At 50.0% G+C, this 15,579-nt stretch overlaps 1 protein-coding gene across 1 annotated transcript in view; it reads left to right on the top strand.

Moving 5' to 3' along the window:
* The first annotated feature begins 2,003 nt into the window (after positions 1–2,003).
* The window catches only part of Stk24 (serine/threonine kinase 24), a 102,210-nt gene continuing 88,634 nt past the window's right edge, over positions 2,004–15,579 (top strand). The window contains exon 1 of the mRNA XM_045145977.1: positions 2,004–2,152. Within this exon, the coding sequence (XP_045001912.1) occupies positions 2,111–2,152 (42 nt within the window). The 5' untranslated portion in view covers positions 2,004–2,110. The remainder of the gene's footprint in view (positions 2,153–15,579) is intronic.

A 15,579-nucleotide genomic window follows, 5' to 3' on the forward strand; every position in this document is an offset into this window, starting at 1 on the left:
TTAATCGTTGATGCATCTCTCCAGCTCCCAATGAAACTTCTGATTCAGATTTTCACGTGTTTCTGGTTGTTTGCTTCCGATGTTACTTTAGGTAGCGTTTGGGTGAAAGACCATGAATATGTTGATAGTCTTGTACTCTATGTACCGGCAGTTTTTGGATACAGCACACTTATATAAGATTATAAAATCCTGGCTATCAGGTTTTATACAATTTTAAAAAAATATTTTATTTGCTAATTAGAGAGAGTATGGGCGCAGCAGGGTCTCCACCCACTGCAAAGAAACTCCAGACACATGTACCACCATGTGCATCTGGCTTAAGTTGGTTCTGCGGATTTGAACCTGGGTCCTTAGGCTTCACAGGCAAATACCTCAACCGCTAAGCCATCTCTCCAGCCCACTTTCATACATTTTTAACGTTCTACTCATCACACTGTTTTTATTTTGCTGCGGAGGGGTGGCAAGGCCTCTCGGCTCAGTGACCAGGAGCAATCTTGAAGGTATTGTAAAGTATCCCCCCACCCCCGGAAAGTTGGGGGAGATTATATTAGCATGCCCAGTTCCCTTCTGATGCTGGGCCCCAGAGGCTATTGAAGCTCTTGGAAGAAATGTATCTTAGAGAAAACGAACACTCCTTACCTCGGTGGAGCACTTACGTGACTTCTAGTGTCCAAATTTTTACGCACTCATTTTATACACCTAAGTCTCACACGACCATGGGGTGCAAAATGGGAACAGCTGAGACCTCAGGGTCCCCCTACAACGCGAGGGGACCCATTCTGAATGAGTACCAGATCGCTTCCTATTTGCCACTGTCAGTAAAGTACTTCCCGCTGGCAGCCTGGATTCGCTCCATCCTCAACTGGTTTCCCGTCGCTGGAGAGGCGGAGGCTCCAGACACCCCTGGTGCAGAGTTGGGCCCGAGGCTGCAGGGCGGCCGAGCGAGAGGGGAGGACGGGGTGGTGCTAAGAGTCTAGACGCGGTTTCCTCGCATTGTCTTCCCTTCCTCCAGGCCCCCCTCCGAACCCCACTTTCGCCCGCGGCGTGGTCGCGCGGGCCCTTCCCTTCGCCTTTAAGTTTGCACGGCCGCCCGGGGCAGGTCCAGGCAAGGCTGGCCTCGGTGGCCCGGGCGCCCTCCGGGTCCTGTCCCCTTTCGGGTTTCCTCCACGGTCAAGCTTGCAAAACTTCTCCCAGGACCCCCGCGGAAGCTGCGCCCCGCGTCTTTACGCACAGGATCCTTCCCTCCCCTCCCCCCCTTTGCACCCCGACTAGGCCACTCCGGGGACGCCGGAGCATCCAGTCCCCGCCCTGGGGGAAAGCCCCCCTCCCAGGGTGGTGGGGAGGATCGGGGCCACGCCGGGCGGCTCGGAGCTGGCTGGTGCCCGCCGCTGCCCGGGGAGGAGGGACGGGAGCGTGGGCACGCGGCCAGAGCCCGGGCTCCGACTCGTCCCTTTGCTTGCAGCGCCGCGCGAGCGTCTGCGGGGGAGCTCGGGGACGCGAAGTGGGGTGTGGGGGGGAGATCGGCGGCAACACGGCGACTGCGGCCTAGGGCGACCGGGTGGCCTCCTCCTTCCTCCCTCCCTCTTCCCCTTCCCTCCCTCCCGGAAGCACGGGGCGGGGTCCCCGGCCGGGCCGCGGGGGCGGGCGCGGAGGCCGGGCCGGGTCCGGGCCGGGGCGGGGCGGGGCGCACGGCGCTCGCTCGCTCGCTTGGCTCGGCCGGGCTCGTGCGCGCCCACTCCGGCTCCGAGGCCCGCGGGTCATCTGCCGGAGCCCCCGCCGCGGCGATCACGACCACGACCACCGCTGCAAGTCGCGCGAGGCCCGCCGCCGCTCGCAGTTTCCTCCCCGGGCTCGGTGCATGGACACGCGGCCCTCGGCTCGGCGGTGAGCCCCTTCCTCCTCCGGCTCCGGCCCCTCCACCCAGCACCACGCCGGGCCGGCGACTCTCGCCTTCTCGTCCCCTGTTCTCCACCCCCGGGCGACGGCGGCCTCGGCTCCTCCGCCCGCCCCGCTGCCCGTGGAGGCTGCGTGCGGCCCGCGGGCCTGATCGCCCGCCTGGATCGCCGCGGCTCGGCCGTCCCGGGTCAGGAAGTGACCGTCCCCGAGCGCCATGGCTCACTCGCCGGTGCAGTCGGGCCTGCCGGGCATGCAGGTGAGGGTCAGCGGCGACGCTGGGCTGCGGGCGATGCGGGCCCCCGGGGCGGAAGCTGGCAACTTAACTGATGTAAACACGGCTGTCTCTGCCTCCCCCTTCCTCCTCCTCCTCCATCATCACGCTGCTGCTGTCCCTTCCGGGGCCGGGCCGGGAAGAGTCCCCGGGGCTGGTTGATGTGTGCGGCCTGGGTCTGGATGTGGGGGTGCCCGCTTCCCCCAACTCTTCCGATGCGTAGGCCCATCCATCCCGGGGAGGGAATGTCTTTCGAGGTCCCCTCTGCGTCCTGGGCTGGTGTGTGTGTGTGTGTGTGTGGGGGGGGGGGATCTCGGATCTTCCCCCCAGCACCTCCCGTTGCCTCCCCCCCGCACCCTCACCCCGGGGCGGAGGGCGGGCCGGGCGGGAAGTGCGAGCGGCGACCCGGACGCACGGACCCGGGGCGCGGAGCCCACGGTTGAGCGCGCGCGCGCGCGGGCCGCCGAGGCTCGAGCCCAGGCCCAGCCCCAGCCCGCCGGCCGCCCCGCTCCCTGCACCCGCCCTGGCCACTCGGTTGGCATCCACACAGCCTCTTTGCCATAGCCGATTTGGACGCTTCTTGGCCTGCCTGGGACTTTTTTTGGGGGGGTGGTGGCGGGGGTGTTGTGTGTGTGTGGGGGGAGGGAAGGCGAGGGGAGTTGAGTTGCAAATTTTACATGCATGCACTTAAATTTTTTCCCCCCATTTTTGGAGACCGTTTGCAGCCTTTTCATAAACAAACGTCACTCCTGTCCAACTTCTAAAGTTTGTAAACGCGTGAGTGGCGACAAAATGGTGATTTGAAAAAAAAAAATATATATAATGCTCTTTTGATAAGGTTAGGGTATGGCTTTCAAGTTTTGCTTCCCAAGCATTGTAACTTAAGCGAGTGGTCATAAGATCGCGTTGAGAAAACAACCCGGAATGTCCAAGTAGATTGCTGGTTTTGTTTTTTATTTTTAATCTTTGCTTTTTGGTTTTGCGAGGTAAGGTCTCAATCTGGCCCAGGCTGACTTGGAATTCACAGTGTAGTCTCAGGGTGGCCTCTAACTCACAGCGATCCTCCTACCTCGGCCTCCCGGGTGCTGGGATTAAAAGATTGCTATTTTATACATGCAACAGACTGCTTCTCTTTCTCTAGAGTTAAGGAGCCAATCTAGTTCCCATCTCTGCTCTTTTAAACAACAAAACTATCAGAAGGAAAGTGGATGTTTTGAATGCCATTGTTTAGGCTTGAACTTTAGAAAAATGGGAACTCAGACTCAAAAGTTGTCACTTTAATTGCCACCAGAATTTTAGACCTTTAAAATTATTTACTTATTTGTTTGAGTGATAGAGGAAGAGGAACTCTTGCCCTTACAAATAAACTTTCGAAGCATGCACCACTTTGTGCATCTGGTTTCACATAGGTTCCTGGGGATTTGAACCCTGGGCCAACAGGCTTTGCAAACAAGTGCCTTTAACCACTGGGCTAGCTTCTCAGGCTTTAAAAGAAAAAAAAAAAAGCCTGTAAAGGAAAAAAAAGGGGGGGGGCCTGGAGAGATGGCTTAGTGGTTAAGGTGCTTGCCTGCCAAACCTAAGGACCTAGGTTCAATTCCATAGTGCCCAGGTAAGCCAGATGCTGTAAGTAGCCCATGCCTCTGGAGCTCGTTTGCAGTGGCTGGAGGCCCTGGCGCCCCCATTCTCTTCTCTGCCTCTTCCCATCCTTGTCTCCCTCCATACATAAATAAATAAAATATATTTATAAAAAGGGATGACGGTATCAAGAATATGAGAGAAGATGCCAGGACAGTTTTGTGAATCTAAAGAGCTTTGTATTTTGTGTGCATTTAAATAACTGTGCTGCTGACCCCTAGATAAAAATCAGATGGGGCTTTTTTGGTGTTTCCTAAAGCTCTGGCTTTGGTTTGAATTTAGAGGCCATGAGGTCAGGGTGAACTGGGTGAAAAACAATTTCTTCCCAGTAGAGCAAGAAGGACCTCTTGTAATGATTAAAAAACCGGTTTCATCAATGTTTCCTTTAGATTGCCTGTTAACAGTGTGGTAATCAGGGTGGATTCTAGCATGCTTGCCTCCCTGAGACCCTTGGCCTTTGTAGAAGTGACAGTTTGAAAGGTACTTATCTCCCCTCCCCCCATGAAGTCAGTATTAAATGGCTCCCAGGTGTTATTTTTGGTCTCTCACCCTTTCCCCCCTTTTAAAAGATTGGGCCAAAATTCTTTTTTTTTTTTTTTTTTTTAATATAGTTTTTCAAGGTAGGGTCTCACTCTAGTTCAGGCTGATTTTGGAATTTACTGTGGAGTCTCAGGGTGGCCTCAAACTCATGGCGACATCCTACCTCTGCCTCCCGGGTGCTTGGATTAAAGGCATGCGCTACCACACCTGGTTATTTTATTTTTATTCATGTATTTGAGGGAGGGAAAGGCAGAGAGAGAGAGTAGAGAGAGAATGGGCGCACCAGGGCTTTCAGCCACTGCAAACTTCAGATGCATGCGCCACCTTGTGCATCTGTCCTGGGGAATCGAACTGAGGCTGACTTGGAATTCACTATATAGCTTCAGGATGGCCTCAAACTCACGGTGACCCTCTTACCTCTGCCTCCTGAATACTGGGATTAAAGGCGTGCGCCACCATGCCCAGCCCAAATTCTTTTTTTAAAAAAATTTTTGGAAATTCTTAATCTTGGGAGTTTTTTTTTTAAATAACTATCAATAAGAGTATGATTCCTTAAAAGGGAGCTACTTGTTTGTTTATTTTTATTTTATTTATTTGAGAGAGAGCATATGAATATGGGTGTGCCAGAGCCTGTAGCCACTGCTGAATGAACTCCAGATGCACGTGCTGTCTTGTGCAACTGGCTTTAAGTGGATACTGGGGAATCAAACTCTGGTCCTTAGGCTTGTCAGGCACACCTTAAATTGCTGAGCTATTTCTCCAGCTTTTATTATTATTTTTTTCCTTCACGTTTCTCCCCCTTCCCCCCACCAAGGGTCTCGCCATAGCCTAGGCTTGACCTGGAATTTACTGTGTAGTCTCAGGGTGGCCTTGAACTCATGGTGATCTTTCTGCCTGTGCCTCCCAAGTGCTGGGATTAAAGGTGTGTGCCACCCACCGTTCATGCTTGGCTTCCTTTTTTTCAAAAACTTATTTGAAAGCAGGGGGGGGGGAGAGAGAATATGAATGAGAATATAAATGAGGGGCTGGGGTGGGAATGCCAAGGCCTCTTGCAGCTGCAGACAGACTCCAGATGCATGCACCACTTTGTGCATCTGGTTTTACCTGGGTACTGGGGCAATCAGCTCTCTGGCCTCAAGGGGCCTGTTTTTATACTGCTTTTTCATTATTCAAATGACACTTCTCGGTAGAAAAGACTTAGTTTTTCAGCTGCTCTAGTTCTGAGAGAATTGAAGCTGGCATCCGGCAGGCGTTCCTGCCTTTGCATACATCAAGCTGTATGATAAATTTTTGGTGCATTACTGAGTGAAACATTTCTTCCTGTCTCCCTTCCCCCCACCCCCCAAAAGAAAAGAAAAACAAACACAGTTATTTTCAACTTGGAATTAGCAGCTGCTCTGCCCTAGGAGGCCTCCCTAAGAGCTGTTGCCGAGGCTTAAATTAAAGGCACACCTGCCTTTGCTTGGCTGGGCAAAGTCGCCTTCCCTTCAGCCTGTTCATCTGACCAGGGTTTACAAGGAGTTGGCCTGAAAATGTTGACAAGAGGGAATTGAGGCTTACAAAATAACCCAAATTCAGGAACATTTTAGTATAAAGATGATTTTTTTGTGTGTGTGTGTGTGGCTTACTCATAATTTCCCTGCGTCCTGGTTGTTAGTAGAAGTATTGAGGCAGAGGTATTATTTATTATCATCGTTTAGCCGTGGAAACCATTGGAAACTAATTGGATGGACCAAGGTTTGGCAGATTTGTGATGGGAAACCGGGTCTTTCTTGCCCTTAAGGCCGCATTCCCATTCACCAAGCTCTATTGTTTTGCTGTTACTTTTGAAATGTTACATACACATCATTTTGTGCTTGCTGAGGAAATTTGAACTACAAAGTTAGTGTTTTATTTGTTTAATCAACCCTGATTGACTGCTTCTCTGAGGTTCTAGGTAAGGGGTTGATGGCAATACATCTATCTGATTGAAGTGTTGCTAGAGTTTTCCTTTTTGTCTGATTCTTTTCATTCTATAACCCAGTTTTGTATTACCATAGGGGAGAGAAATAGAAACCATGAGCTGAATGTGGTAACTGAATAAATAAGTACAAAACAAGTTCAAAATCAGGGGCTGGGAAGATGGCTCAGTGGTGATTGCTCTGCAAACCTGCTGACCTGGGTTCCACCCACAGCGCCTATTTAAAGCCGGATGCACTTGGCTCTAATCCCAGCACACCCAAGGCAATGGGCGACAGAGGTGGGAGAATCCTGAGGGTCTTGGGCCAGCTAGACCTGCCTTCACAGCTGTGAAACAAGTGACCCTGCCTCAAAGCAAGTAGAAAAGGGAGGTCTGAGTCCCTGACCTTTGACCTCCACATGCACTCCACGACACAGGTGTGTGTGCACACATACATATGTGCACACAGTTTTGAAACTAGGCATAGTGGCCTAATCCTGTAATCCGACTCTTTTCTTCTTTTTAATTTATTGGGGGGGGGGGAATGGGCGTGCCAGGGCCTCCAGCCACTGCAAACAAACTCCTTGGGCATCTGGTTTATGTGGGACCCGGAGAAGTGAACTTGGATCCTTAAGCTTCACAGGCAAGCGCCTTAACTGCTTAAGCCATTTCTTCAGCCCCACCCCCCCACAAACACACAGATAGGGTCTCGCTATAGCCCAGGCTGACCTGGAATAGTGGAATTCACTATGGAGTCTCAGGCTGGCCACAAACTCATGGCGATCCTCCTACCTCTGCCTCCCAAGTGCTGGGATTAAAGGGGTGCACCATTATGCATGGCTCCTTTCTTATTTTATTTTATTTTGGTTTTTCGAGTTAGGGTCTCGCTCTTGTCCAGGGTGGACTCGAGCTCATGGCGATCCTCTTACCTCTGCCTACTGAGTGCTGGGATTAAAGGAGTGCGCCATCATGCCCGGCTTTATTTTATTTTTATGTTTTGGTTTTTCGAGGTAGGGTCTCTCTAGCACTGGCTGGCCTGGAATTCACTGTAGTCTCAGTGTGACCTTGAAATCACAGCAATCCTCCAATCTCCTACCTACTTCAGTCTCCCAAATGCTGGGATTAACGGTGTGTGCCACCATGCCTGGCCCCTAATCCTGTTATCCATCACTTGGGAGACTGAGGCAGGAGGAGGTCGGTGAGGGTTCAAGGTCATCCTTGACTAGCTACACAGTAAGTTCCAAGCCAGGCCGGGCTACATGAAACCCTATTAAAAAATAAAAATAAAAAGAAATCTGTCTTGTGGCTGTGTGCTTCAGTGAACATTTGGTATTTCATTTGACTTAATTTATACATGGAGGGCTGAAGCATCTGTCAACTTTGAACTTTTATAAATTAAGAATTAAACTAGGGCTGAGGAGATGGCTCAGTGGTTACAGACACTTGCTTATAAAACCTGCAGGCTTGGGTTCAATTCCCAGTACCCATGTAAAGCCAGATACACAAAGTGGTACATACGTCTGGAGTTCATCTGCAGTGACAAGAGTCCCTAGCAATGTCCACTCTCATAAATATAAAAAAAAATTAAATTCAGGCTGGTGAGATGGCTTAGCGATTAAGGCGCTTGCCTGTGAAGCCTAAGGACCCAGGTGCTATTCTCCAGGTCGCAAGTAAGCCAGATACAAGTGGTAGCACATACCTCTGGAGTTCGTTTGTAGTGGCTAGAAGCCCTGGCATGCTCATTCTCTCTCTGTCACTCTTCTCTCTCAAATAAATAAATAAGAATCAGGGCTGGAGAGATGGCTTAGCAGTTAAGCGCTTGCCTGTGAAGCCTAAGGACCCCGGTTCGAGGCTCGGTTCCCCAGGTCCCACGTTAGCCAGATGCACAAGGGGGCACACACGTCTGGAGTTCGTTTGCAGAGGCTGGAAGCCCTGGCGCGCCCATTCTCTCTCTCTCCCTCTATCTGTCTTTCTCTCTGTGTCTGTTGCTCTCAAATAAAAAAAAAAAATTAAAAAAAAAATAAGAATCAGAAAAAAATTTTAAAAAAACTTAAAAAATTAAATTGTAGGGCTGGAGGGATGGTTTAGTGGTTAAGATGTTTGCCTGCAAAGCCAAAGGACCCAGGTTCCACTCCCCAGAACTCAACGTCAGCCAGATGCACAAGGTGGTGCACGTGTCTGGAGTTCGTTTGCAGTGGCTGGAGGCCCTGCTGTGCCCATTCTCTCTCTCTCTTTCTCCCTATCAAATAAATAAATAAATAAATAAATAAAAATTAATTAAAAATCAAACTATATTATTAGGCATTTTTATAATGTTACTGTGAGTCTTGTAAGGAATAGAATTGACATCAGGACTGGAAACTAAATATTGAGGGTACAATATTCCTTCCAAAGGATTATTGAGATACATTTTATTAAAAACAACAACAACAACAAAGCCGGGTGTGGTGGCGCATGCCTTTAATCCCAGCACTTGGGAGGCAGAGGTAGGAGGATCTCTGTGAGTTCGAGGCCACCCTGAGACTACAGTGAATTCCAGGTCAGCCTGGGCTAGAGTGAGACCCTACCTTGAAAAACCAAAAAGCAAAGATGTTAACTTAGGAACGTCACTTGTATAACAGGGCCCAAGAGAATTCAGCATGCTCCGAGGCTATTATGACTTTATTAAGAAGGTCTCATATTTGTAAGTACAGACAACTTAGAGAAAAAGCTGAGCAATTTTCTTTTCTTTTTTTTTTTGAGGCAAAGTGCTGGGATTAATGGCATGCGCCACCACGCCCGCCTTACAATTTCTATTCTACATGTTGATGTCATCCTGTCTCCCACCTCCCTCCCCCACCCCCATTTTCTGCTCCCAGACGAGGCAGAGAAGGCCCTTTGTGTTGGGGTCCTGGGGAGAGTGTGGGATGGCAGTCTGGGAGCTGCTCTGGCACTTTCTTTTCCTCGTGTGTCTCATGTCCACGGTCCTGTGATGCCCCTCCCTATGCTTCCTTGGAGGCAGGTCACCCTCTTGCTGTTGGCATGCTGGGGGAAGGTTGAGTGTGGTGTAGTTGTGAGACATGGGCGCCCAGAACACCTTGGGGGGGGGTGAGGCTGATATAGAACGAGATCTGGTGTATTTCATCCCTGCTGTAGACAGGGGAGCCATGGCAGTGACCGGGCCCAGGAGCCCAGGGCCTGTGGGTGGACACCGTGAGGCGCTTCTGCAGATGGGGAGACAAAGCGTCCATCTGGGGGTCTGTTTAGCGTCATGGCTGGGATGCTTGTGTTGTTAAGCTTCGGGATGGAGAAGGCAGATGGATGGGTTCTGGGATCTGCCGAGTGGCCTTCTAGAAGGTCTGGGAACACTTGAGGGGGAGGAAAGGGTGGGTAGCTCTTTTCTCCCTCCACAGCCAAGATGGACTGTTTATCAGGGCGCTCAAGGATCTCGGGGATTTGAATTCAGTGAACAGTCTACATGGCCTTACTACTTTCTCACACTGCTGGCTTCAAGGCCTTTTCCTGCTAGCCAGTGTTGCAAAAAGTAATGAAGAAAATAATGATTTACTTTTCTTTGCTACTTGCCTTTCTTTTTTGTTTATTTGTTTGTTTTTGAGGTAGGGTCTGGCTCTAGCCTAGGTGGACCTGGAATTCACTTTGTAGTCTTAGGCTGGCCTTGAACTCACAGCCATCCTCCTACCTCTGCCTCCCAAGGGCTGGGATTAAAGGCATGCACCACCACTCCCAGCTGGAAATATCCTTTTAAACATTTATTTATTTATTTGAGAGAGAGAATGATTATGGGTGCACCAGGGCCTCCTGCCTCTGTAAACCCATTCCAGACACATGTGCCACATTATGCAGCTGGCTTTTGTGGGTACTGGGGAATTTAACCAGGGTTTTCAGACTTCACAAGCATAAGCACTTTTAACTGCTGACCCGTCTCTCAGCCCATAGGGAATATTTCTTTAAATATGTTTTATTTCTTTATTAGAGAAAGAGAGAGAGAATGGGCACACCAGGGCTCAGCCACTGCAAAGGAATTCCAGATGCATGTGCCTCTGTATGCATCTGGCTTATGTGGGTCCTGGGGAATCGAACTGGGATCCTTTGGCTTTGCAGGCAAACACCATAACCGCTAAGTCAGCTCTCCAGCCCCTATAGGAAATATTCTTGGTAGCGTTTCACAAAGATCCCAGGAACCTTCAGGAAGAATTTAGGCAGGTGAGATGAGATTGCCTAGGTCCCTGAGGACACCTTGTCCCCACAGCTGTGTGTGGCAGTGCCCTGGGGTGGTTTGGCACGCTTTGCTCTTCTCAGGGCCACTGTGCTAACCACGGAGCTGAGCTGCGCCTCTGCCAGGGGCAGTTGACAAGATGTGCGTGAGCCATTAGCCAAGGGAGAGCCTGTCCGGGTTCTAGTGTGGCTTTTTGTGACACTCCTTCCAGGCCAGGACCAGGAGTCTCGGGTTCTAGTGTGGCTGGTTTTTTTTTAAAGTTATTTATTTATTTTATTTGACAGCAACAGACAGAGAGAAATAGAGAGAATGGGCGCGCCAGGGCCCCCAGCCACTGCAAACGAACTCCAGATGAGTGCGCCCCCTTGTGCATCTGGTTAACGTGGGTCCTGGGGAACCGAGCCTTGAACCGGGGTCCTTAGGCTTCACAGGCAAGCGCTTAACCGCTAAGCCATCTCTCCAGCCCTAGTGTGGCTTTTTGACACTCCTTCCAGGCCAGGGCCAGGAGTCTGATGGTCTCACTCAAGCTTTCTTTGGGTGATCCCCCCACCCAGTGATTCAGACTTGCCTTGGAAACTGGTACCCGCAGGAAGTGGACCCCACCCGACCCTCCCTGCCAGTGCTTTATGTGCCCTAGCTGGGGTGATTATCACTAATGGAATCTTGTGGCTGCAGTGAGTGCAGGAAATAGACGCCGAGTCCCGCTATCCTTCTGCTGCGGAAGAGATCCAGCGCAGCCTGTGGCAGCCATTTCTCAAAATGCACACTTTAAAAAAAATTATTTATTTATTTATTTATTTGAGAGCGACAGACAGAGAAAGAGAGAGAGAGAATGGGCGCGCCAGGGCTTCCAGCCACTGCAAACGAACTCCAGACACGTGCGCCCCCTTGTGCATCTGGCTAACGTGGGACCTGGGGAATCGAGCCTTGAACTTAGGCTTCACAGGCAAGCGCTTAACCACTAAGCCATCTCTCTAGCCCAAAATGCACACTTTTACTGTGGAACCTCTTACACACCTCAGTGCCAAAGACCGTGAAAAAAGAAAAACTGAGGCTGGTAGAGGGCTGGGTGAGCATGGTGGCTCTTGCCTATGGTCCCAGCACTTCTGGGAGGTGGAGGCAGGGGGATCACAGCAGATTTGAGGCCAGCCTGGGTTACAGAGTGAGAGTTCTGGGCTGACCTGAGTTACAGTCTGAGACCCTGGGGGTAGCTTGTGGCAGTGCCCCTAGGGTGGCAGGCAGAGAATATATTACCTTTGGCAAAACAATCCATATGTAGCTTTGCATGCTGCGAGGTGCACAGTACCCCAATGCCTCTAGGTGCTCAGGATCCAGTACCTCTGACTACTAAGTGCACAGTACCCCCATGCCTCTAGGTGCTCAGGATCCAGTACCTCTGACTACTAAGCACACAGCACCCCCATGCCTCTGACTACAAAGGCACTAATATGCAGCCAGAATGATAGTGTCCACTCTCAGCTTTCCTTTGTTTTTTTTTTTTTTTCCTAGGTAGTGTCTCGCTCTAGCTCAGCTGATCTTTGTAGTCTCAGGGAGGCCTTGAACTCACGGCCAATTCTCCTACCTCTGCCTCCTGCCTGAGTGAGTGCTGGGATTAAAGGCTTGTGCCACCAAGCCCAGCCCCTTTGTGTTTTATGAGGGGTTTATGGTCAGCAAAAGAATCTTTTCTATCAAGTGCCCCAATGCTATCTGAGTAAATGGTGGGGGACATTGAAAGTTTAATGTGAACACTTGCCAAATGTGTAGGCAGGGTTTATCTTCCCATTACTTTAAGTCTCTTCCTGTTTTTAAAGAAAACTTAGACCCTAAGGTTTGCAAGATCTTTTATCAGTCCACATCCTTTGTTTACTTTTCAGTGACTTCAGGTTTTGTTTAGTTTTTATTGAGAAAGGCTGCAAAGGGCTACTTGTGTAAGAATTGCAGGGCGTGTAGCTAGCTGTTCCTTGCCTGCATCCCTCTCTATATATTTATATATATATTTGTTTGTTTGTATTTTTTTTTTTTTTTGAGGTACCCTTTTGCTGTAGCCCAGGCTGACCTGGAATTCACTATGTAGTCTCAGGATTGCCTTGAACTCACAGCGATCCTCCTACTTCTGCCTGCCGAGTGCTGGGATTAGAGGCGTGTGCCACCACGCCCGGTTCTAAAAATATATTTTTATTTATTTAGTTGCAAGCAGAGAGAGACAGGGAAAAAAAAAAAAAAAAGAGGATGGGCATGCCAGGGTCTCTAGCCACTGCAAATGAACTCCAGATGCATACACCACCATGTGCATCTGGCTTCCATGGGTACTCGGGATTCGATCCTGGGTCTTTAGGCTTCACAGGCAAAAGTGTCTTAACTGCTAAGCCATCTTTTTTTAAAAATAAATATTTTTATTTACTTATTTGAGAGAGAGAGAGACATAAATAAAGGCAGAGAGAGAGCGAGAGAAAGTGAGTGAGCCAGGGTCTCTAGCCACTGTGAACAAACTCCAGATGCATGTGCCGCTTAGTGCATCTGGCTTTATTTATATATTTATTTATTTTTGGTTTTTTGAGGTAGGATCTCACTCTGGCCCAGGCTGACCTGGAATTTACTCTGTAGTATCAGGGTGGCATCGAACTCCAGTGATCCTCCTATCTCTGCCTCCTGAGTGCTGGGATTAAAGGCATGTGCCACCACACCCGGCTTACATCTGGCTTTGTATGGGTAGTGGGGAATTGAACCTGAGGCCTTAGGCTTCACCCGTGAGCGCCTTAACTGCTAAGCCATCTCTCTAGCCCCTCCCCTGACTTAAAAAAAAAAAAAGATTATTTACGAGAGAGAGAGAGAGAGAAAGAATGAATGGATGTATCAGGGCTCCAGCCACTGCAAATTCCAGACGCGTGTACCACCACCTGCATCTGGCTCATGTGGGCACTGGGGAATCTAACCTGGGTTCTTAGGCCTTGCCAGAAAGTGCCTTAACTGCTGAGCCATCTCTCCAGCCCCTAATTAATTATTATTATTTTTGTTTTTTGAGGAGGGTTTTGCTCTAGCCCAGGCTGGTCTGGAATTCACTATATAGTCTCAGGGTGGCCTCGAACTCATGGTGATCCTCCCACCTCTGCCTCCCGAGTGCTGGTATTAAAGGCGTGTTCCACCACGCCTGGCTAATTAATTAATTTTTTAAAAATTTTTATTAGCATTTTCCATGATTATAAAAAATTATCCCATGGAAATTCCCTCCCTCCCCCCTAATTAATTAATTTTTAACATAGGTTGTAGTATGTCCCCTCCCTGTCCCCATTTTCCCGGGGCCTTCCTCAGTAGGCTTTTTGGCGTTCACTGTGGGGTAGATGGAGTCTCTGTGTCTGGGGGCAGCTGGGCTTCAGATCGTTTCTCTCTGCCTTGTGTCTCTTCCAGGTTCCGCCCCCACTTCTGCAGTGGTCCCTGAGCCTCGGCAGGTGTATTATGGGTTCTGCCTGACTTTTGTTGTTCCCTAGTTTATGTAGGACAGTTAAAAATTGCTGCTTAGCCAGCTGTGGTGGCGCACGCCTTTAATCCCAGCACTTGGGAGGCAGACGTAAGAGGATCGCTGTGAGTTCGATGCCACCCTGAGACTCCATAGTGAATTCCAGGTCTGCCTGGACTAGAGGAGACCCTACCTCGCAAACCAGAAAATAAAAAAAAAGTATGTTAATGAGGTATCATCCAGCAGCCTCACACAACCAATCCCTGTATGACCCATACCTCTTCCTGCTCTTTGACAAGTGCTTATAAACCCATTCCCCTGACGAATAAACGAGCTCTTCTCTGAAGCTGTCTCCCAGGTGCTTCTTCCCGTCTCTCTCACGGCTACTCAAGACCCTGATCCACAGTTGCCTGGACGCCCTTGGGAGACCGATGTGCAGCGGTTTCCAGGGTGGCCAGGATCCACAAAGAAAGAAAAAAGAATTGCTGCTTGTTTCTGGTTTTTGGTATAATCTGTAGACCTTGTAACGTGCAGAAGAGGATTTACCTATAGTTTTGAGGCTTCTGCTCCCAGGTACCCCCTCCTTCTTGGAGTTGATAACTGTGCATTAGTGAGGCGGTGACAGCCACAGCCCGGGCGACAATAGTGAACCATGACAGCTTTTCAGATCTCTCTGGGGTCAGGCATGGCAGGGGTCAGGACCTCCCTTAGGAAGGGCAGCCGGGGCGGGCAGCTTGCATTCTGTCTCCCTGGAGAAGCTGCGTCCAGCTGCCTCTGGGGGTGGCTGCCCTCCTCGTCTTGGTTCCGCCCATGTCCTTTGTGCTTGTCGCCTGTGCCCCGAGTCCCTTTGGCTGGCGTCTGCTGTTGGATGTCCTGTCTCCTGGGTCATTCTCTCCTGGGTCGTTCTGGGTTCATGCATTTGCCCTGTGCTGGGAAGCTTGCAGTCCCCTCCTGTGAATAGGGTGCATAGGATATAGGCATTAAAAATAAAACAAACAAACAAACCTATTTTTACTTTTCCCTGACGCTGATATTTTGGCAAGGTCTAAAAATCATTGGTTTTTCCTGCAGAAATGGTTTCTCTGAGCAATTTGCTACATCCCAGCCCTTGACCTTTTGAGACAGGGTCCACTATGAGCCCAGGCTGGCCTCGAACTCCCCATCCTCCTGTCTTGCTCTCCTGAGCCTGAGGTTACAGGCCTGACAGTGTGCGCCCGTCTGTTCAGAGACCCCTCACGCAGTCCCCTGCTTAAGAAGTTCTTTCATGTGTCAAAATGTACAGCAGCCCCCACTAGCACGGAAGCCTGAGCCTTGGTCAGCAGTTATTTTAGGCACTATTTTGGAGAACTTCAAAAGCATGTTCAGTGGGGGTGAATTCCAAGTTGCTAAGTGCGTGATGGAGCAAGGCAATGTGGGAACATCCCCTGGTACCCGTGATGCAGGCGTGTCTGCAGAGGAGTGCTTCAACCATTCCCCCAGCAGGTTTGCCTCTTTTTAAATACATATATTATTTATTTACTTATTTGAAAAGAGCAACAGACAAGAGAGAAAGAAGCAGACAGAGAGAGAGAATGGGTGCCCCAGAGCCTCCAGCCACTGCAAACGAATTCCAGATGCGTGTGCACCTT

The sequence above is a fragment of the Jaculus jaculus genome, chromosome 3 (assembly GCF_020740685.1).
Source record: "Jaculus jaculus isolate mJacJac1 chromosome 3, mJacJac1.mat.Y.cur, whole genome shotgun sequence".
NCBI classification, from domain to species: Eukaryota; Metazoa; Chordata; class Mammalia; order Rodentia; family Dipodidae; genus Jaculus; species Jaculus jaculus.